This window comes from Nothobranchius furzeri, chromosome 5 (assembly GCF_043380555.1).
Source record: "Nothobranchius furzeri strain GRZ-AD chromosome 5, NfurGRZ-RIMD1, whole genome shotgun sequence".
Classification (NCBI taxonomy): domain Eukaryota; kingdom Metazoa; phylum Chordata; class Actinopteri; order Cyprinodontiformes; family Nothobranchiidae; genus Nothobranchius; species Nothobranchius furzeri.
The window spans coordinates 30,577,803-30,601,150 of NC_091745.1; the positions used below are offsets into that span (position 1 = coordinate 30,577,803).

Consider the following 23,348-nt stretch of genomic DNA (forward strand, 5'->3'; position numbering starts at 1 on the left):
AATACAGTTATACAGAAGTGTGGGAAAATGATAATGTGAAAGTATTGCACTATAAATGTAATCCTATTCATCTTTAAAAAGAAAAACTCTAAAAATGTCCTGTACAGCAACATGACAGAAGAATGGTGGTCTGTCTGTCAGAATGTGCTGAACAGATTTGCTCTTTGAAGAGGAGTGTCATGTTTGGAGGAAGGTACTTAACCCAAGACATGCAGAATACAACACTGACCAAAAACTGATGGAAAAAATTATTTATTTATAAGGAGGAACTTAAGGTGCACAGATAAGTCTGTGGTTGGAACTGCAACAACAGCTCAGCGTCTGGAGGAGGGAGAACACAGGTGAGCTTAGGTTCTGGTTTCAAAATCCATTGTAGGCAGGCAGAGGTGTTGAGCAAAACTTACTGTGGTGGGTGTATGTGTTGGCTGGAGGAGAGAGAGGTAGAGAGCCGGGGGAAGCGCAGGAGAGGGAGCAGAGGTGGAGAGAAGCGGGGCGTCCTGGTGGATGGGGCACTGGGTGAGATCCGTGTGCTGAATATCAGAATCCTGGAGTAGAGGTCGTTATCCAAAGAGGTCGACAGGAATCCTGAAGAATGGTAAATCCAATATAAGAGCAAAAACACTACGAAATAACATGAATCCTAGGAACACTAGAGGTAACACGAGTGGCTGGTTACTACCAAAACTGAGGCAATCTTCTGGCGTCAAATTGTGTCATCCATCCACCTTAAATAGGAAAGCACCCCGCTGATTGCTGACCAGGAACGGCTGGGGTGGAGTCACCAGAACCATGAAGAACGTGTCTCCAGAGACAACCCGGGTCCTGGTACCGATCAGGAAGCGGACCTTATCACCCAGAGCTGCCAGGTCACGCTCAAAGCCTTCATGTTCACGCTGCAGAGCCTGAACGCTGGCCAGGTCGTGGCCGTAGTTGTCTGTGTTCAGGGCCTGGTGTTTACTTCGTCAGTAAACACAACAAGCAGGAGAAAACTACAACATGGTTTGTGTTTTATGTTCTGTCCGTTTTATAATCGCCAATACGGACCTGAAAAACAAAGGAGACCGCTAGCTAGGTGATAACTTCTCACGGGGCCGCAGTTAGTAACCTTTTTTAAAAGTAAAGCAACCGGAAAGCAGTACGTTCTTTATTCTGAAAATCTCGGTAGCTTCTCTCAATTTCCGCGTCCGATTTCCTGTCTTTCCTTCCCCAAAAATGTCGAACTTGACCCGTTTCAGAGGCGTCGCGCGTAGAAAATAGAACCGGCGCGTAAAGGCCGCGACATGCTGCTCCTGAGACGCTGTTGACGGCTCCAGTGGAAAAGGTTCTGTTGACCACAGCGGTTCCTATCAGCAGCTATGACGTGCTGCTGCAGTAACGTGCTGCTGACGACTCCTGTGGAAAGCCGGGGTTAGAGTCGGCTTCATCCTGTAAACAAACAAATGAGTGGTAACAAAAACACCACGTCTGGTTCTGGTGGAGGCGGAGGACAACACGCACCTTTCCAGGAGCAGAACCCAGATGTTCTTGTTGCTACAAACAGAGACGAGCAGAGTTAACAAACCAGGAAGTGAGAGGGACCAGCTGCTGCAGACAGGTGACGCTCACCTGAGCCTGAACCATAGGAGCCTCCTCAGCCATCAGACCTTCTGACTCCAGTTCAGATGCCACCTTGTTGATGTCCATCAGGCGGGACTCGTTGGCCTTCAGGTCCTGCAGGACAAAAGCACCTGCTGATTATCACCTGAGCTGATCTGACAGCTGCTGCTGGAAGACGGAGAGGAGGAAAAGTCCGACCTTCTGGAAGTCGTCAAACTTCTTCTGCAAGACCTCGACCTGCTCCAGGTCCGACCCGTCTCTCCATCCTCATTCAGCTAAAGACGCGAGTTCAAGTAAAACAACCTAAAGTCACACAAACACAAAGCAGGTGTGGAGATGGTCGCTCTGAGCTGGAGGTCGTTCCTCAGCTGTGAAGGGCACACGAACCTTGTTGGTGCTGTTGAGCAGCGTGAGGATGTCGCCCTTCTTCATGGTGACCTCTCGAGGACTCTTCTCCTTGTAGTCGTACAGAGCCAGAACCAGCTCCTTCCCGGTCTCATCGTCAGTTGGAGCCACTTGTTGCTGTCGGGTTAACAGGTCTGGTGTTAGAACGTGGTGGATAAGAATGTTCTGACGGGCCGAGGGTTCTGAACTCACCCTGCAGGACTGGGCCTGCTCCTTCAGGGCCTGGATGCTGCTGCCGTAAGCCGACAGGTCCGACATCAGGGCCTCGTGCTTCTTCAGGAGAGCCTGTGGAGCAGAACATCAGAACCTTCAGCTCGTCTGACACAAGTGGAGCTTTCTCGCAGCGATGGTCCAATCGGATCCGCCACCGTAAAACAAACCCTGCTCAGTTCACCGCAGACGCAGCTCTGCGGGTGTTTAGTGGAAAAGCGTGAGCCTTCTGCCGGCTGCCACGTGTCATGGCTGCTCTGCAGCGAGAACACACATCACAGCTTGTAAACCGTTTGAAATAAGAGCGACGGGAACACGTTTGTCATCACTTCCTGTGCGAGGCCAGCACTTCTACCCCTAACCCATGAGACTCTCAAACGAGCAACGACGTCTGGTAGACAACCGAAGGAAATGACAAATACAGAAACACTAATTATGAAGGACTGGAAAGAGAGCAAAGAAAAGCGACTGGAGTTTCTCAGGAAGGGACTTCCATACCTTGGCCAAGTCCTCGTCTTTCCCGTAGTCTGGACTTCCAACGATGGGCTCCTTCTCCCTCATCCAGGACTCGGCCTCATTAGCATCCGCAAAGTACTGCTGGGCCTGCAGAGAGTCCTCCAGGTCCTGCCTCCTCTGGGACGCCTTGGCCTTCAGCGTGTCCCAACGTCCATGAAGCTCCCACAGTTTAGTCTTCACTTCCTCACCAGCGAAGTGACCTGGACCCAAAAAAAGTGAGCCAGAACCTGCAGACACCTCAGAAACATGTCAGGACCAGACCTGCTCTACCTTCCTCCATTATGGTCTCTCCTTTCTGGGTGACAGCCTTGATGCGAGGTTCATGACCTGTGATCTCAGCCTGCAGAGCCTGGTGCTTCTTCAGCAGGTTCTGGACACCAATCAGGTCCTTCCCTGAGGACACATGTTAGAGTTCAGCATTATGCAGTAGACAGACCAGTTTAACCTAGGGGTTTCTTTCTTCTACAATCTGCTCTTTAACTGTATCATTTCCTGCTATTTCAGCTGTTAACTTTATTTTTTCTGTAAGTGTTTTTCTCCCCAGAAGAAGCTACAATGATGTTCTGCTGAGCTGTGGTGGCCTCATGGAGGGGGCCATCGTCTAGCACACTGCTGCTAACCACTTAAACATTCTCCCTCTCCTGATAATAACATTTTACTTTCTTTGATGTTGGATGTGCTACTACTAGTTTACCCGTTTAATTATAGATTCACTAGGATAAATACAATAAAATTTATCTCTCGCCAAATAGAATATTTACTAAGAAATCACAATGTTACGTGTGTGTGTGTGTGTGTGTGTGTAAAAGCCATGTGTAGTGTTTATTTATAAAGCATATGTTGTTGGATTTTATCCAGAATCGAGACTTTGAAAATATATAGTTTAATTACAGTTTGATTTATTTGACATCTGTATAATGTTTATTATTTTGTTTTTTCCCCCTAAATACCTAACGTTTTTGTTAACATGAATATCAGTCATTCATCCCAATACATGAAGTTACACATTTTAAATTTTAATAGGGGAAGACTGCAGGAGGGAGCAGTAAAATACAGGGGGTCCCCTGCAAAAACTAACTTTACGAGTCTGATGAAACTTGCTGGTGTTGCCGCTGCTTCTTCGGTAAACAGCGCCAACAAAAACAAAGAAACTCGGGATCTTGTCGGCGTGGCAGTGGGATTTAAGGGAAACGCTGTATGCCCTATAGACTTCTCAACGAGCTGCAGTATTTCTCCGGTCAGATCTGTCTCCGAGTTCCACGAGCGGTCAGCCCGCAGCAGCTAGGCGCCGCATCCGTCAGGCTGCCCGGCCTGACCGCTGGGGATTACCGGATGAAAGAATGGAGCACAGAAGTGTCCCTCCAAGCGGCGCGCCCCGTCATATTTCAACCCATTTTTATCTTAAATGCACTGGGTATTACCCTTTTACCCATCGAAATATGCCCTATTAATTATTTTACTGTATTTTACATTTAAATTTCATGGTTAAACAGTACATGCTACATGTTAAACTGATAGTTAGCTAGCTACTTCGGTAAACTCAGCTAGTTTAAAGGCAGCAGTGACATAAAATACAAATATAGATTTTAACTTACCGAAAAAAATGAAGTGGAGACTCCTTGGACGCTCTATTAGTGCAATTAATACCACAGCAAGTCATTTTGTCCAACAATTGCACAAATAATATCCAAAACAGAATACACAAACACAGAGACTCAAAATCCCGAAACAGTTTACAGGAGACACCGAGGCTGTACTGAGGCCTTTCCATGGAGCTAGCTCTGTGGTCACGTGGGTCTGAGGCGGCGGTCACGTGGGTCGGATGCTCATTAATTATACAGAATTTTAGGCTTTCAATACACTTAAACAGAAGAGTGAGGAAAAAATTCACCCCCCTCAGAGTTGTCATGAGTATAAACTAGATAATTTAGACAAAAAACATGTTTTGGAACCAGGCTGTAAACATGTTTATTTCTGCTGTGAAATCGGCATTTTAACATGGGAGTCAATGAGGATTTGCTCGCTTCTGCGACCAGCCCCCAGCAGATGAGGGTGGAACTGCAATTTTTCTTACTTCCGGGATGGGACCATTTTTAAAGCGGCATGGTGGGGGCTTGGCACACACACACACACACACACACACACACACACACACACACACACACACACACACACACACACACACACACACACACTCACAAAGACTAGTAATGTGTCTATAGTTGTATTGTGATGTCTTAGTAAATATTCTATTTGGTGAAAGATAAACTTTATTGTATTTATCCTAGTGGATCTATAATTAAACGGGTAAACTAGTAGTAGCACATCCAACGTCAAGGAAAGCAAAAAGTTATTATCAGGAGAGGGAGAATGTTTGATATAGGCCAAAATTGATGCCTAACACAAAATTTTAAGGTTGCTGTAATCAAACCTCAACTTAAGAAACCTTCTCTGGATCCAGAATATCTAATGAATTATAAACCAATATCTAACCTTCCATTTTTATCTAAAGTTCTTGAGAAGATAGTGGTGCTGCTTTTGACACAGTTGATCAAAATGTTCTTTTAGAAAGGCTTAAACATGTTGTAGGGCTCAAAGGAACAGGGATCAAAAAGAACCTTGGTTTATATCTTACCTGTCCGACAGATTTAATTTTGTTAATGTACTACATGATAAATCTTCTTTATACTCTAGGGTTACTTGTGGAGTACCACAGGGTTCAATGCTTGTACCAGTTCTTTGTACTATATATATATACATATATATATATATATATATATATATATATATATATAATTTTATTTATAAAGCGCATTCACAAGGCATTACAACCAAACAAGGCGCTGTACACTAAAAATGTTAGTTAATTAAACCAGCGTTATACAAACATGTCGAACACAGATAAAAGATAAAAAGGAAATACAACAAAATTCCAAAAAATAACAGCTAAAAATAAACAAGGCACAGGGTGAATAAAAAATTAGAAAAACATTTTTAAAAAAGAACCTCAATAGTACGGAAGTCGATAATTGTGGAGTCCATTTTTAAACAATGCAGATGTAAGTGAGGTTAATAATTATGTGGTATAAGCTAGGTTGAAGTAGTGAGTTTTCAAGCGTGATTTAAAATGCTAGCTGTTGGTGCTTGCCTCACTAACAGTGGTAATGCGTTCCACAGCTTGGGTGCACAGACAGAGAAAGCCCTTTCTCCACGGCTTTTTAAACGTGCATTCGGAACAGCTAGGAGGAGCTTATCTTCAGACCTGAGAGCACGCGGCGGGTTGTAGTAATGGACAAGTTCACACAGATATGGAGGAGCTTGATGGTTCAAGGATTTGTAAGTGAAAAGCATAATTTTGAAGTTTATCCTGAACTGCACGGGCAACCAGTGGAGAGATTTCAGAATTGGAGAAATGTGTTGTCTTCTGTCAGCTCCAGTCAGCAACCTAGCTGCTGAATTCTGGACCAGCTGAAGTCTAGAAAGAGCTGCTTTACTGATGCCATATAAGCAGGAGTTAGAGTAATCCAGCCTTGAAGTGATAAAAGTGTGGACCACCGATTTCAGAAGACGGACACTCAGGATGTGCTTTAGTTTCGAGATGCGTCTTAGTTGGTAAAAACATGATTTAACTGTTATTGACCTGGGCATCCATCTTCAGAGCCTGGTCCATTTTTACTCCAAGGTTGGAGATTACAGAGGATACATTAGGTGAGAGATAGTTGAGGTCAGGTTGATGAGTCGCCGTGGTACTGTAAGGACTGTGTAGGAGAAACTGGCTTGCTCAGCCATATTGTAGCGTTGTGGTTTTAGGCTCTTTTATGAAAGAGGAACCATGCTACGTATTAATTCGGAATATTAATTTTTAATAAATCAATAACCAAATTGTATAGTTAAGAAGACTCAAAGGTTTTTTTCATCGATAAACTGATGATAATATCTGTGTTTCTGTGTTTCAGTTCAATGAACAAACAAGTTTGGAAATTAAACGTTTTAATTCTTCAAATTAAACTAATGATTTAGAAATTGACAAACAGGAAATAACAATCAACATTGGCAACTTTGTGGGACAATCTTTAACAGTTGATATGCTGTTCTTGCTCAAATAGACCTTCTGTTGGTGAAGGAAGATTGAGAGTAATATGATGTGGTTATGGATGCGTGTGTGTGCAAAGTGTAGTGAGAATTGAACATGAGGTGAGATGAATGCGTGTGTGCATCTGATTTTGCTTCAGGAAGAAACAGGTGTCTGAGTGAAAAGTGATGGTTTGAATAAACTTAGGTTTAGTTGGAAAAGATGCATCAAAACGCTATCTGTCGTGTTCTGCCTCACCGAAAATCGGACCCCCTGTTGGACCCGGGACGTCACCTTAGGATGATGTTTCATCCAGGGCACCTTGGCTGGCAAAGAAGACAAAGATGCGCCGCGAACCGGTCCAGAGTTGCCCTCGGTATGGATTCATTAATCCATTATAATTACCCAAAGCATAAGAATCATTCATTTGATTAAACACATTTATAATGAGCAAAATGATAATGGCTATTATTTAACATTAAAATCAAGAAAGGACGTTTTAAGACTTGTTATGACTACTTGTCCATGAGAACTCCTTCTTCTGGTACTGCAGGTGGCAGATGTTATGGTTTCCTCCCAGACTCGCTGGCGTTCAGGTCTTAATCTGTGGGTGAAAGTTCTCAGCGACCCAGCTTTGACCCAGCTGAGTCCAACACCACCTTTGTGACAGAAAACCCATATTTCCTCACGTTACATTCCCCCCTTTTGTGACGACATGGTGGTCAAGCAGGCCACCTGACGTCACAACCTCAATAACGTGATGTACTCGTGAAGGTAGACATCCCAGATGAAGGCAGGAACGATGAAGCGTCTCCACAGGTCTCGTGTAGAAGGGAGTATATCCTGATCAGATGATTAAGGCCAAAACTGTTGCAATCATTGTAAAGTAATCCACTTAGGAAATCTCGAAAGCAGAGCTATGCCAATAGCAGCTAATTTCATCAGCAATAATGCAAAGGTATTCAAAGGATAAGCAGCTCGTGTGTCACACGGTGCTGGGCAGGTGATGTATTCCTCAGGCGTAATCCAAGTGAAGTCCAGCGCAGACCTCGACCCATCTCGAACCACGACCGAAGCCCCATGCGACAGGAAACCAGTTGAAGGATGGTGAAGACGACCCCTCTGATGGGATGTAGTCCATACGAGCTCGGAGAAGGAGACAAAGTGAGACAGCCCACACGATAGATAGCATTTGATGCAAATCAAAGAAATCAATCAAAACCTATCTATGGGTGCCTCTGGGAAAATGTGGATGCCTTTTGTGAATTATCTAAAAAGAAATGTCCTGCACCCTGTTCTACATGTCATGTAAAAACGTGATGCAGAGAAAACACAAATAAAAGAAAGTAAATCCTAACTGATATGTGAAACTCAGCAGGCTGCACTAATTAAAGGCATATATATAAAAGAAATAATCATGAAAATGAAGGGCAAATTGGCTTGTGGCCCTTTAAGGGAAATAGTAACAAAATAAAATTAAATTTGTAATCAAATATAATCATGCTACACAAAGCATAATAATAAAAAGATAGAGATGTAAATCAATTCTAAAATGTAAATCAGCAGGTTAGTAATCCCTAAAAATGTGAGTTAGCAACAGGTGTCCTGGCTGGAGGCAGGCAACCTGAAAAAAAAAAATTTCAAAGGATATCACATTTGTTAAAAATTCATCCCACAAACGAGAGAATTTGTAACGGTCCACCAGTTAGTGGAAAAGAATCCGGTCAGAATAGAGTTGGTCAGAATAGAGTTGTTCAGTAAACGTTTTGAATCTGGTATTGCGGACCCACAGAGACACGAGTTTGGACGTATCTGTGGGAGCAGGCTCATAAGCGATTTGGTTATCAAACTGTTTGTATCTTGTGTTACGAACCCACAGGGAAACTTGTTTGAATTTACCTGAGGGTCCCGTCCGGAACTCGAGTGAAGCTGATGGTATAATTGTTAGATCAGAACCTGATTTTACCTGCTCAAAGTTGGGTTGCAGCTTTACGGAGGCGACTTTGTTGTGATCAGAAATAGTAGTGAACTGGAAATGCGAAACTGATGCTCGCAAAGCAGGAGGAGGCTCCCCACCCCCCTTTTGTTTCTCAAACATATGCCGTGTCTGTGAGACAGGAGAAGCATAACAAAGAACAGTTCTTAAGCTCTTAAAAGCCCTATTACCAAGAAGATGCACAGCGTCACCTGAATCGTGCTGAAAGAGTAGGTGTTCAGATGTCCAAAGACCCGGAGGTGTTGGACTTGGAGGTTCTGAAAAGGAGTGATCCAAGGATGGTTGTGTCACGGGTGTCAAAGCAAACCTAGCCATATTTAGAATCAGATACAGACATGACGCTATCGAAAGGAACATGTTCTGCCCTGAAAACTGAAGCCAAGAATACTTTATTCCCAAGAATGATCAAGGTTCCCACACAGAATCAGAAAAACCCGGCTTAACCAGAGTATTTACAGACTGACTAAAGTTCCGCCCCGTAGAAGGTGTACCACCTGTCTCCGGGTCGGAGGTCAAAGTTGTCAGCTGAATTGGTGGAAGGTCAGTGTCGATTCCTGCAATGACCCGCCCGCTCGGAGGAGGCGTTCCCCCGAACAGGTTGAAGTCCGCAACGGAAAACTCAGTGCCACTCAGCACCCCCCCTTTGTCAGGCGGGGCCCCGAGCAGGGCATCACTGCACGCACCTACTGCTCCCGGGCCGGCTGGCGCCCCCGGGCCCGTGAAAGAGATGCCCGCAGCAACCACCGGAGCTCCCTCAATATCGCCACTGACCACTTGACTACTGGAAACCGCAGGTTTTACTGCGCTGTCGTGGTCACCTGAAAGAGAAATCACAGGAAATAGAGCACAGAGGCCAGAGACAGAGTCACACCCCCGTGAAAGGAGAAAAGAATTGGCCACCGTATTAGCAGAGGTCACAAACTGAAAAGTGACAAGGTCATTTACAGAAAGGTCAAGATGTCCGTGCGCAAACCCTTCAAATGGTAAGATGGCCACGCTTGGAGGCCACAAATACTTCACGGCGGCCAATGTTTTCATCGCGCCCCAAGAAACAAGCTGGTTTGTGCATGATGTGGACTGACGATTAAAGCAGACCTCTGACTGAAGCGGTGGGTCACAGCCTGAAGATTTCACACCCATGCTGGAGAGATGGTCAGCCTCTAACATGGATGACAGAGAAAAAGCATCAGGAACCAAAGGGTTAAGCACCACCTGTTTGTCAGAGAGGTTAACCATAGGCTCAAGAGAATTATTTAGATTAAAAGTAGCAGAGAAAGTGTTGTTTATTTCAAACCTTGATATTGATGGTGGGTTTTTGACCCCCTGGAAGAAATAAAGATAAAGAAAAAGCGTTATGACTGTAAACCGCATGTTGCTTGAATTCACGTCATGATGTGCAAACCAGAACCACCTCCGACCCAGAGCAGCTGGCACCGAACCGCTGCCACTAGTCCCCACCGCGCCAGACCGGCGGCACCCAACTAATGCGGGCCCGTTCGGGCGCGCGGCGGGACCAGCGTGGCCCGGCCGGTAAACAGTCTCCTGCGTCTTGGCGTGTTCTGGAAGCAGAACGTCAGAGAACCTTACACCAGGAGTAACAGTACAAGAAAGATTTTGTCGTGTCTCGTCCATCTCTCATTAAGTTCAGAGCAACTTGCGTTTTTACCTTCTGAGTCGATGTAAAACTCCGGGCAAATTCCTTAATTCATCTCACAATCAAGGACTGTCCGTAGCGTAACTTAACTTTATGACACAGGGTAAAACAAGGAGCTGTTGATAGAGAAATGAATGTACACAACTTCACAAGATGGAAGAAAAAGGCATGGATCTGAGCAACGGAGGCTGTGAAAGCCGACCCGTACAGCGGTCCAAAATAAAAAAAAAAAAAAATAATAAAACCTACGCTGCCGTGTTGGTATCAGATGGACAAACGCAGCAAAATGTAGATTCTACACACCGTAGTGATTTACAAGAACCACCGCCAATGCGGGTTTTGTGAGGACACTGAACTTATTGTGTCAGAAATGGTTTGACAATTTAATGGGACGCGTTCCCTTTTTGTCTAACTGTGGCTCGCTAGCTTAGCTCTCCGGCTAGGTCTAGCTTTTCGTCTGTAGCGACCAGACTTAAATTTGCCCGATTACCCAAGCAGGCATCTCGCTCCGCGGCTAAAACGGACTTTAAAGCGTACGCAATCTGGATGCAGTAACGCCTCCGGCATATATAACCCGAATCACAGCGGTTACATAGCAAGTGAAGCTAACGGTAGTTGCTAACGAGTCGTCCGGGAAAGCTTTGGCGTTGATCAGTCGCCTATGTAACGGAAATATCTTCCTCAATAGCTCGCCCACAGTGTCAATACACTGAGACGAAGGGTGTCCGAGAATTCTGAGAATTTAGTCTTAATTTTAGGATTGAGGATAAGCTGCTCACGGTAGCTCACCAAGCAATTTTCAGAGCGGAAATGTAGCTTTACGACCTGAAGAGATTAGAGGTGCGGCGTTGCGTCAAAATGGGCAGAATTTAGTCAAAAGCACAACTCACACGTTCGCTCCGAAGGCGAAGATGGGATAAATCAAAGTACTGTCTGTAATTTGTGGACAATTTGAGATTGGAGATCTTCCACCGTCAAGTTTCCACCAGGACGTCTCCCGGAAGAGTGACTTCAGCGGAATAATTTCCGTTTTTTTTTTTTTCAAAATAAGACATCAAAGTGAAACACAGAGAAAATGCGTAATTTGTGAAAAATTAGCTTTTAGATGTTTGAAATCAGATATATCGCAGATATAGAAGTCTGGATACGCTCGCCATATTGTAGCGTTGTGGTTTTAGGCTCTTTTATGAAAGAGGAACCATGCTACGTATTAATTCGGAATATTAATTTTTAATAAATCAATAACCAAATTGTATAGTTAAGAAGACTCAAAGGTTGTTTTCATCGATAAACTGACGATAATATCTGTGTTTCTGTGTTTCAGTTCAATGAACAAACAAGTTTGGAAATTAAACGTTTTAATTCTTCAAATTAAACTAATGATTTTGAAATTGACAAACAGGAAATAACAATCAACATTGGCAACTTTGTGGGACAATCTTTAACAGTTGATATGCTGTTCTTGTTCAAATAGACCTTCTGTTGGTGAAGGAAGATTGAGAGTAACATGATGTGGTTATGGATGCGTGTGTGTGCAAAGTGTAGTGAGAATTGAACATGAGGTGAGATGAAAGCGTGTGTGCATCTGATTTTGCTTCAGGAAGAAACAGGTGTCTGAGTGAAAAGTGATGGTTTGAATCTGGGACGTAATTTTGGGGGGGGACGGGTGGGACATGTCCCCCCCACTTTTTCAAAAGGCAGTTTCGGTCCCCTTCACTTTTTTCCGTCCAAAAACAATGTTACGCTCCATTAAATGGATTTGATTGAGCACTAGGACCGAAACGGAAACCGGTTTCCTATTAGACCCGCCCAAAAGCTAATGTATTGGCTCTGCTGATACTTGCTAACGTATTATTGGCTGTTGCTGCTGTCACTCCAAGTAGTAAACAGAACGTGCTCACGTTGTTTTGCTAGTTTGGAGCCGCTAGGGAACACCGGTACTGAGTCACATCGTCAACTAGACGCTGTGTAATATCAGAGCTCAGCTCAGCTTCCATTATATAACATTTGAATAAGTGTTCATTTGTGAGTGTTTGGTAGTTATGCACAGCCAGGCGGCAGCATGTCAAGAAACAAAAGTGGATATAAGAGACTCCTTTCAAAGTCAAAACGTAAGTTGGAACATGTGACAGACCTGCATTAAGCTCAGACTCACCTCCTCCTTCACACACATACTCAAAACTAACTTTTACAAACTCATCTCCTCCACATAACTGACTCCTCAGACACAATTTATTCGTATTATTATAATTATTATGTTTTTATTATTACTATTATCATCATAATTATTATTACTAGTAGTAGTAGTAGTAGAAGTGTAACTTCAAAACTTTTATCATTTAACTTTATTGTAAACTTATCTATTGCAATGCATATTTTCACATTAAAAAGCTCTGAAAAATGAACAGTATCATCGTCAACAGATTTTTTTAAGCTTAATGTCAAAGATGTACACTTTTCATTAGATGTATCCTATTTTTTCCATTTATTTTTTGTGTGTTGAAATGCAACAACTGTTTAAACACTTTTAAGGGAAAAAACATATTTAATATGTTTTTATACACTCAAATTGGTAATGAATAATTTACACATTATATTAATAATAATTGTGAATCATACTAGAACCATCCTGTAAATATTTCTGTTTGTTCCATTCCAAAATCTCCCACTGTTTATAGTTCATGCATCTTTTTTTCAGGTGACTGACAGAGATGCAGGAGGAGAGACCGGTGAAGGTACAGCAGGAGAGGCTGTAGGAGATGGAGGACGAGAGCCTGGAGGAGATGGAGCAGAGGCTGGAGGCTCACAGGTGAGGTTGAAATAATGAAGATACGATAGACATAAAATTGATCATTGTGACAAATGTTAGGGTGATGATCATGTGTAAAACATTAGTTCAGCATGTCCTCTAACACAGCAAATGAAATAACGGCCAGATCTCAGGAGGGACCGTTTATGTATAAATACTTTTTATACTTTTGACTAGGCCTGGGAAAGTAACAAATTTTGCTGGATGATATTTTGTCCAAAAAAATTGTTGATGATAAACAATATCATTGTCAACATTATCTAGACCAAAATAACCACTAATATAATGTTAATATATCATAATAATGCAAGTACACCCTTTAAAATGCAACAAATAAACCTTCATTTAACATTGAAATGTCCAGAACCAGAACTTCTAAATGAATAAAAATAACAAACAAAAATTAAATAAAAAAAAGAATCTCACTCCCTGTTAGAAAATGTTGCACCAAAAACAATAAAAAAAGACCCAAAACAATAAATACAATAGCCTGTCCATTGTCAACAGCCAAAACTGCACTTCAATAATGATAATAAATATTAATGATAATAGAGTTGTACATTTTTTAACTTTGATATATATATATATATATATATATATATATATATATATATATATATATATATATATATATATATATTGAGGATGGAAAAATTATTGAGATGGGCATGTGACGTGTCAAAGGGTCTTTACATAACACCCCCACCCCAAATCCGCACAAGCCTGGTGTGTCCCCCCCACTTCTGAAATCAAAATTTCGTCCCTGGTTTGAATAAACTTAGGTTTAGTTGGAAAAGATGCATCAAAACGCTATCTGTCGTGTTCTGCCTCACCGAAAATCGGACCCCCTGTTGGACCCGGGACGTCACCTTAGGATGATGTTTCATCCAGGGCACCTTGGCTGGCAAAGAAGACAAAGATGCGCCGCGAACCGGTCCAGAGTTGCCCTCGGTACACGTTGATGGTAAAGCGTTTTGTCGATGCGCTTTCTTAAGTTATTTCACTCAGAAATCAAAGAATCTGTATGAGTCTGCGTTAGAAGTTGCGATTCAGCTATTCTGTCTGGCTGACAGGAACAGCGTGAGAGGGGTAGAAACGAGCCAACCGGCTCTGTCCCCCCTTCGGTTTCTTCAGGTCCTCTCTCTTTCGTTGTCAAGCACGAACTGAAATCATAAGACTGAAACTTACCAAAAGCCTTTCTCTTCTCAAAGCAAACGTGTACGTCAGCAAATGTGTTTTGGAGTTTACTGTGAGAATCTGTGTGTGGGTGTGTTTGAGTGTGTGTGTGAAGGTCGGTAACAAACATCCTCAAACATTTTCTAAGTATGGATTCATTAATCCATTATAATTACCCAAAGCATAATAATCATTCATTTGATTAAACACATTTATAATGAGCAAAATGATAATGGTCATTCTTTAACATTAAAATCACGAAAGGACGTTTTAAGACTTGTTATGACTACTTGTCCATGAGAACTCCTTCTTCTGGTACTGCAGGTGGCAGATGTTATGGTTTCCTCCCAGACTCGCTGGCGTTCAGGTCTTAATCTGTGGGTGAAAGTTCTCAGCGACCCAGCTCTGACCAAGCTGAGTCCAACACCACCTTTGTGACAGAAAACCCATATTTCCTCACGTTACAACTGAAAACGATTAAGTCAGTTTTGGAGTCATTAAGATGGAGGAAGTTATCAGCTAGCCATTGATTGACCTCAAGGATACAATCAGACAGAACTTTTGTTGATTGTGTTGGTTAAATGAAAAATAGATTTGACAGTCGTCAGCGTAAAGATGGTATGAGACAGCGTGCTTTCTGAAAATGGCTCCTAAGGGCAGTATATAGAGGTTGAACAGTAACGGGCCGAGAATTGAACCTTGTGGGACACCCCAACATAGAGGCTGTGACTCGGATGAACAGCCATCCAACATGACCCTAGCAGACCTGTTACAAAAGTATGACCTAAACCAATCCAGGGCTGTGCCTGAAATGCTAGCCCAAGTGTGAAGTCTTGTGATCAAAATGTCATGATCGATCGTGTCGAATGCTGCAGATAGATCCAAAAGTACCAGAACCACATGGAAACCTGAATCTAAAGCCAGAAAAATGTCATTAAACACCCGAACGTGAGCAGTTTCAGTGTTGTGCTGTTGTCTAAAACCAGACTGACAGGTGTCCATTACCTGAAATTCATTTAGATGTTTCATCAACTGTGCATAGACTATTTTCTCAAGGACCTTAGATAAAAACGGTAATTTGGAAATTGGTCGTAGATTAGAGTAATCGGTGGGATCAAGGCCGGGTTTTTTCAAGATTGGTTGTAGAACCGCGTGTTTAAAGGCACGAGGAACTTCAGCCAATGTCAAGCTACTATTTATAATGCCTAGCACACTATTGCTAATTAAAGGAAACACCTCTTTCAGGAGTCGAGGTGGGATAACATCATCTGGGGAGCCAGAGGGTTTCATGGCTGCAACAGTTTTGTCTAGACAGGCCAAAGAGATGGGCTGAAAGCTTTGAAGTTGCACATGAGAGGGGATAAATGAATCTGGAACATGGTTGGTTTGGTGAATCTGAGCTCTGATTACAGTAATCTTATTTAAGAAAAACTGCAGGATTTGGCTACACAAGTCAGCGGACACAGAGGAAAATAGTTTTTGAACTGGGGAAAGCACTGCATTTATGGTTTTATATAACACACCTTGATTGTTTGAATTAGCCGTGACAATGCTGGCAAAAAATCGATTTCTCGCTCCTCTGACTGCTTTTTGGTACTGAGACCAAGCCTCTCTCATGGCCTCAAAGGATACAGTAAGCCTGTCTTCTATCCATTTACGTTCCAGGCTCCTGCAATTTCGTCTCAAGGAACGAGTTTGTTCGTTCAGCCATGGGTCTGGCTTGGATTTCTTTCGACTTGATTTTAATGGAGCGACAATATCCATAGCAGCCAGGCAGGATGAATCAAGCACACGAAGTGATCCCTCAACTACAGAAGACGCATCAGTAGAATCATATGGAGCTGAGTTCAGAGTAAGAACAGAGGCAAAATCTGCAGCAGTATTGGGTGTGATTATACGAGAGAAGCTGGGACGGAAATATTCAATACGAGGGGTATAGTGGAATTTCAAGTTAAACAAAACTGGTGAGTGATCTGAAAAAGTCGCAGGTAAAATGCCAAGATCACTAATTTCCAGCTCATGACAGAAAACCAGGTCAAGTGTGTGTGTATGTCCATGTGTGGGGCCATTAACACGTTGGGACAAGTTTAAAAGAGAGTATATATATATATATATACACACCTAATCGGTTGGATAGATTAGAGGTTTGTCTCAAAGACAGAAAAATTGCATGACTCTAAACATTTTGCTTTTAAACCAAGACAAGACTGAAGTTCTCATATTTGGACTGGAACTTCAGAAAAGGGAACTGCTTAGTCAATCACCTGACCAGAACAGCACTAAATTAGTAAATCCCACGTTAAGACTAGAAGTCCCAGAGAAGGGTCATTTAACATTTCTACCTTTGGAACCAAGCCCCCACAATGCGGCTCTAAAATTGGTCCCAACCCAGAAGTAAGAGAAATTGCAGTTCCACCCTCATCCGCTGGGGCTGGTGTCAAAAGCGAGCAAATCCTCATTGACTCCCATGTTAAAAATACCAATTTCACAGCAGAAATAAACATGTTTACAGCCTGGTACCAGAACATGTTTTTTGTCTAAATGATCTAGTTTACACTCATGACAACTCTGAGGGGGGTGAATTTTTTCTCACTTTTCTTTTTAAGTGTATTGAAAGCCTAAAATTCTGTATAATTAATGAGCATCAGACCCACGTGACCACAGAGCTAGCTCCGTGGAAAGGCCTCAGTAGAGCCTCGGTCTGGCTTGGAAACTGCTCTGGCATTTTGAGTCTCTGTGCTTATGTATTCTGTTTTGGATAGTATTGGTGCAATTGTTGGACAAAATGACTTGCTGTGGTATTACTTGCACTAATAGAGCGTCCAAGGAGTCTCCACTTCATTTTTTTTTGGTAAGTTAAAGTAAATGTATTTATTTTAGGTCACTGCCGCCTTTAAACTAGCTGAGTTTATCAAAGTAGCTAGCTAACTATCATTTTAACATGTAGCATGTACTGTTTAACCATGAAATTTAAATGTAAAATACGGTAAAATAATTAATAGGGCATATGTCGATGGGTAAAACCCAGTGCATTTAACATAAAAATGGGTTGAAATATGACGGAGCTCTTGGGGGGACACTTCAGTGCTCCATTCTTCCATCCGGTTCTCCCCGGCAGTCAGCCCGGTGCATGTCTGACCAATGCGGCGCCTACTAGCTGCTGCGCGGGCTGACCGCTCATGGAGCTCTCGGACGGGGCTGACCGCTTGTGGAGCTCTCGGACTCGTAGAGAGACCTGACCGCAGATATACTGCAGCTCAATTCCCTACCTAAATGCAAAGTTTGAGACGTGGTTTACTTAGGTCTGCACTTGCTTCGTGCTAATTTGTCAAGTTCACAAAATGTGGAACGGGATGTAAGTTTAGAATCAGCAGCGAATCGGAACATATCTCGAAGCCCTGGCCGACGAAACGGTCCACATGACTATTACTGTCAGGCTCGGAGAAAATTTGGGTTATTTTTGTGTCAGTCAAGTCTGCAACAGTGACTCTAACGAAGCACTAGTTGACAGACAGCATTACAGCATGAAATCCAGCACAGCGTGACCAAGTTCTGTAAGGAATTCTGTTCAGGAGGTCGCATTTCAGGCTCTCCACATCATATGTGACTGACTTTTACGTTATAATAACGACCACACACTACGAATGTTATAAAGCGCCTATATCTGACAGTTTATTTTGTATATTATCTGACTTTATAAACTCCAACAACAATGTGCTTCTATTTTTTTTCAGGCTAAATCTACCCAAGACACTGGCTGTCAGACTGATTTAGCTGCAAGAATGCACTTGTCCAGGCTGACGTAAAGCCTTACCCGTAGCAAAGGTGAATTATTTTTAATAATCGTCTATGTAAACATTTTATTATCACCTTGTAGTTTTAATTTGTTTTGCAGATTATTGTTACACGTGATTTTATGCTCTTTTAAACATTTATAAATGTGCTGTTTCTTTGTTTTTTTATAATCACCCAGTTTAGAGCTCCCAGCCGCTGTGTGTCTGGTGACACAGGGACCATGACGGAAATTCATCTTCCAGAAAGTCAGGCTCATCATTTAGCCAGATTTCTAAGGTATAGGCCAAAAATGTTTAGGTTAGTTTTGATAAGGTCTGTGCATCTCTCATTTCATGACATGTCTCTCCCAGGTGGCAGCCGGGTGAGGGTGTTGGGGGGGGTGATGCTGAGGGTGGGTTACCTGGAGGTGTGGATGACGTTGGAGAGGCTGTGTGGGTGGGAGAAGGCTGCGGGGATGGGGGAGCCTGATGAGCCTGGGTGTGATGCAGGTGAGAGAGGGGACAGGGCAGAGGCCGGCTGGACGTGCAGCGGGCAGGGGGAAGCTTAAGCCTGGGTGGGTGGAGGTGGATCCAGGGCGGGCAGGGTGAGGTGAGACCTGGGCCTGGGCTGGTCGTCAGCGGCGCGCCACAGGCAGCTGATGGTGGTGTGGAGGACCAGCAGTCTCCAGCAGGTGAAGGCGGGGAGGAGGAGTAGCAGTGCCCAGCAGGTGATGGCGAAGAAGATGGCTGGAGAAGCAGCAGCAACAGCGGAGAGAGATCCGCGGCCGGAGACGCCAGGGTACAGAGCGCAACACGGCAGGCGGGCAGAGTTACTCTGCCCCCGCGCGTAAGTAATTGATCAGTGCCTGGCAGTGTTAGAGTTGCTTTCTCTCTGTGAATGGTCTGGTGCCGGGGACCTATTTACTGTCGGAGTTGTTGTGTGCCACAGGGGCCGGGCCGAGGAGGATTGGATCCACCGTGCGGCGATCCTGTGGTTCCCAGACGACGACGCCGGTCTTGGAGATTCCTTGGTCGAGAGCTCAGCAGGGCCGGACTGGACCGCCTTGTCCCTTGGGGCCCTGCGCACACTCGATTGAACGCTTTTTTTCCCTTGGCATCATCATCAGGGTTTTGTAATCAATGTACCTTTTTAATTGTTTGAATGCTAAAAGCATTCAAATTATTGTTTTCCTGTTTATCTTTATTCTTCTGCTTCTTCTTATTCTGCTTCCGTACACTTTTTGAACCTCTTCTTCTCCTTCAAATTTTGAGCTATTTCAACAATTTTATATCAAAACGTTCTGCTCGTTAAGCTCTTTCCGGTTATTACTTTTGGCATTGATATCTTTCAAATTTTTCGAGTTATTAAGCTTTTTCTGCGAAAAATTTCCCATTGAAATGAATGGGATTGGTCAATTTTCAGCAAATTCCTATCACTTTTTTGACCTCAAACTCTATTGGGTTCCTTTTAACTCAGAGACTTCATTCAAAGTTTAGCAAACTCACAAGACTTTCCTGTTTAACATATTAAAGAGGCTTTTTGATATCTTTTACAGTTTTTCTAAAATCGCAGGTAGAAGTTGAGGTACGACTTGAAATTTTCAGAAAAATTCACAAAAGATATAATGGGGAAAGATAGGTGCAGTGACCCTCCCTTGCTCCATTTCCGGCGTTGTCCCGAGAGAACCGTAGCTCCAATTGAAATGAGACACATGCTGGCTTACAGCTAACGAATGTAGCTTCGTTTTGAGCTATCATTCATGACTGTTCTCCAAACATTATGGTCGTACGGTTCATTTGTTTGAGAAAATTCTAATTTAAAAAAATGTCTCTGCTCACTCTACCCGTACTCTAAGTTTTGAACTTCACATCTTCTGTGAACAACTCCGTACTACGCCCAGACCGTTTGGACTACCAAAACAAATTGTAACTGAATAAGTAGGAATTTTTGTCAGCTTTTCAGAATGGGTTTCATTTCCTCTGTAAGTGTTACTGTTCTTTCGCTACAAGCCTCAGAAGGAGGAGAGACCCAGATTCTGTCTCATTGAAACCCATGTTAAAGGAACAGAGATTTTCTCCTCAGACCGGCTTTAGACAGCTAAAAGTTTATCGTCATAGCTTCTAGACAGTTCATGGTAGGCACATACAAATCGGCACAGATGATCATCAAAGTCTTTTGCCACTCACGCTTTTTGAGTTTTTCAAATCGGTGCAGTACTTTTCGAATGGTGATGAGAAGTTTGACAGGTCCAATTTCACTTCTGAAGGACTTCTCTCGTTAACAGGAGCACCACGCACAGCACGTAGGGCACCACGCCAGGGGAGGGGCACCAAACGCAAGCTTACGAAAAAATAATATATATACGATAAAGACAGATTTCAATTAGAAGATGTGCAAAGCAAGTTAACAGCATGTTTACAGAGAGAAAACAATACAAAAAGGAAAGGAGATGGACCGTGTCCACTTTTCACTCTGTCCTGGACGTCCGGACTGGGGGTTCTTGTCTTGATGAAAATGTCCGGCTTTTCATCCAGGAGCAGGGATCGAATTATGGCGGAGCTGTATATCCTACACATCCAGGGGAGCCGGAATAAAGTTTTCTACCTATATTACATAATTTATGGACTCTTTTGAGCAGAGAGCACAGACAGCTGCACAGCGCTGTTCGTTGTTGCGCAGCGCTCCAGGCTGCTGCATCCAGCGCACGGTCCATTCTCAAAGTGGCGCAACCAAAAAACTACAACACACGATCGTTCATGTCCGCACATGTTCTCTATTTTCTGTCTTATTTGTGCCTGAAGCGCTCTGCTACTGCGGAGCTCATCACCTGTGCTGCGGTGATTTCACCTCACTGACGCAGCATCGAAAACGCGCTCTCCGCTTTGCGGTCAGGAGATCCTTTGATCTACTCAAAAGTAACTGATGAGGTGAAAAAGTAAGAATCCAGGCAGCAGATTTTCTGGAGAGTTTAGAGGAGATGCAGGAAGAAGAGAGACAGACAGGACAGGAAAATAGTTAAATAAAAACAAGAAAACAAAACAAAGTGTTGAAAAGTAAAATGTAGGTAGATATATCTCCACTACACACAGGCCCGGAGTGGCTAATCGGGAGGGTCTGGAGAATTCCCGGTGGGCCGCGCGATGTTTGGGCCGCATGGGCCGGTGCTCTCGTTTTTGTTTTTTATCATTTTATTTTTATTTTTTGGTGCCGGTGTTCAGTCATGGCACTGAGGCCGCCGGGCTGATCACATACGCTCCTCCCGGCTGTCTCTACCTGCAGGCTGCAGCTCGTTTTTTTTTTCTTTTTCCCCTGTATGCGCCTGTGCGCACCACGTGACCACGCAGTTGACGGAAAGATGGAAAGTAGAAAGAGCAAGGGTGGCGCGGAGAAGGCAAGAATTAAAAAGAGGAAAGCGCTGGAAACAGATGCAGCTAAATGTGCAAAAATGAGCTCCTTTTTTTCTCAAACAAGCTCGCGGTCTTTAACTTCAAATGAAGATAAAACGGGTAAGGCAAGTCAAAATGTTAAAATTTACCGGCTGCAAATCACCATTCAAGTTAATTAAGCATCAATAATGAATTATATGGCGTCATGACATAACGTTATGTAATATAATTTACAGTATGATGTGACTGATGCCACCAAACTGTCTTGTAGCCCACAAGATCCAGTAGGCCTAATAAGCACCAGGCAGAAACCCACCATTCCAGAGCGGGCATGTACAGGTAGGATTACTTATCGAGTCAGTGAACTGAATATTATTAAAATTTATATGATGAAAACTATCCTGGCTCTATATGAAAGTGTCCTAAAATGCTAGATGATTCAGCATTGATCAGAAAACGTGTAAAAAAGGAAAATGAATGCTGAATTGTGACCATTTTCACACAATGTAGTGTCAGAAGAAGAGCCAGGAGCCAGCAGTGAGGGTATTGCTCCTGTTGGGATAGAAGGTTAGCCAACTCATGTGCAAACATCAGTTTCATTATAATAATTTTAATGTCCAAATAATAGTAGTGACCTGATGTATTTTTATTAGTAAATGCACAAAGCCCACAACAGATCGCTATTAGAATGAAAGTAAAATTAAATAAGCCTGCATATTTTGCCATAGAAAATATTTTAATTGGTTCCAAAAAATGTGTTTTCCATATCAAATGTGCTAAAGCTTTACAGATGATTATTTTAATTGTGTGCAGGTGAGTCTAGGAAAACTGGAAAAAGTGTGAAAGGGAGTGCTGAGTCATTTCATTTTAAAGATTTGAAAATCTCAGAACAGCTGTTTGAACAGAATGTAGATTGTTATATTGTCAGAGAATGTGTTGTAAAGAACAATGTTGGAGATGTGCACTGATGTTCAAATAAACCTACATTGTAAAGCAACTCTTTCTTGCACTGAATTACAAGGCTTTACTAAGTACACTGAAATAAATTTGGAGTGGCATTTACTTAAAAAAAGTAAGGACAGTATTTACACACATAAAATGCTTGTAAATTTTACTCAGGCTATTTTTAAGTAATATATACTTTCTAGAACCAAGTATTTTTTATGAAAAAGACCTAAGTAAATGTTACAAGCCATACTTACATACAGTTTGTAATTTTTGCTCACCTTACCATTGCTTGTAATTACAAAACCCAAGTAAAAGTTGCTGATGTTTCTTTGTGTTTTTTACTCCACTTTTCTTTGTTATATTCTATGAAAATATAAAGTAATATGTATTAATAATGTATTTGTTAATATAAATTGAAGTACATTTTTTACTATTCTATTAAATATTTCCCCAAAACAAAAATTTGCACACAAGGGATATTTGAATGACATTTTTATTTAATGTTAGAAAGTGTAGATATTAAAAATATCTATATAACATTGCACATGCATGCCCATAAACCTTCTTAAATTTCAATACAGTGCAGTGACCAATGTGTAAAAAACTGCATAAAGGTAGAGATTGATATAAACCGCAGTTTAGAATTTCAAAAAGCAACACTTGAAATAACTGTCAGATAACTGACATAAAATGACAACAAATTGTTTGTGCTGGACAAAGGCACAAATACAAATGCAATAAAACTCACAAAGTTTCTCATGGAGACTGCACCTTTGCTAATAGGATGACCATAACAGTAGGAGCTT

General features: G+C 42.5%; 1 protein-coding gene and 1 long non-coding RNA gene across 3 annotated transcripts; both read right to left on the reverse strand.

Annotated features, from left to right (window-relative positions):
- Window positions 1–236: 236 nt before the first annotated feature.
- LOC139070010 (uncharacterized) lies at window positions 237–902 on the reverse strand. Its single transcript, XR_011520676.1, has 3 exons — window positions 680–902; window positions 405–585; window positions 237–321 (listed from the first exon to the last, which is right to left on the reverse strand). It is a non-coding gene; the product is annotated as an uncharacterized lncRNA (long non-coding RNA).
- A 309-nt stretch (window positions 903–1,211) lies between these two features.
- Window positions 1,212–4,462, reverse strand: LOC129155647 (spectrin alpha chain, non-erythrocytic 1-like). 2 transcript variants are annotated; one of them, XM_070551555.1, is made up of 9 exons: window positions 4,323–4,462; window positions 2,998–3,120; window positions 2,710–2,927; window positions 2,194–2,286; window positions 1,984–2,118; window positions 1,795–1,871; window positions 1,606–1,710; window positions 1,498–1,530; window positions 1,212–1,425 (listed from the first exon to the last, which is right to left on the reverse strand). In XM_070551555.1, exons 2-7 carry the CDS (start codon window positions 3,005–3,007, stop codon window positions 1,704–1,706), a joined length of 540 nt encoding a protein of 179 aa, XP_070407656.1. In that variant the 5' UTR covers window positions 3,008–3,120; window positions 4,323–4,462; the 3' UTR covers window positions 1,212–1,425; window positions 1,498–1,530; window positions 1,606–1,703. The 2 variants fall into 2 exon arrangements, with proteins under 2 accessions (XP_070407656.1, XP_070407657.1); XM_070551556.1 differs by lacking the exons at window positions 1,212–1,425; window positions 1,498–1,530 and having other exon boundaries at window positions 1,795–1,899.
- Window positions 4,463–23,348: the final 18,886 nt, after the last annotated feature.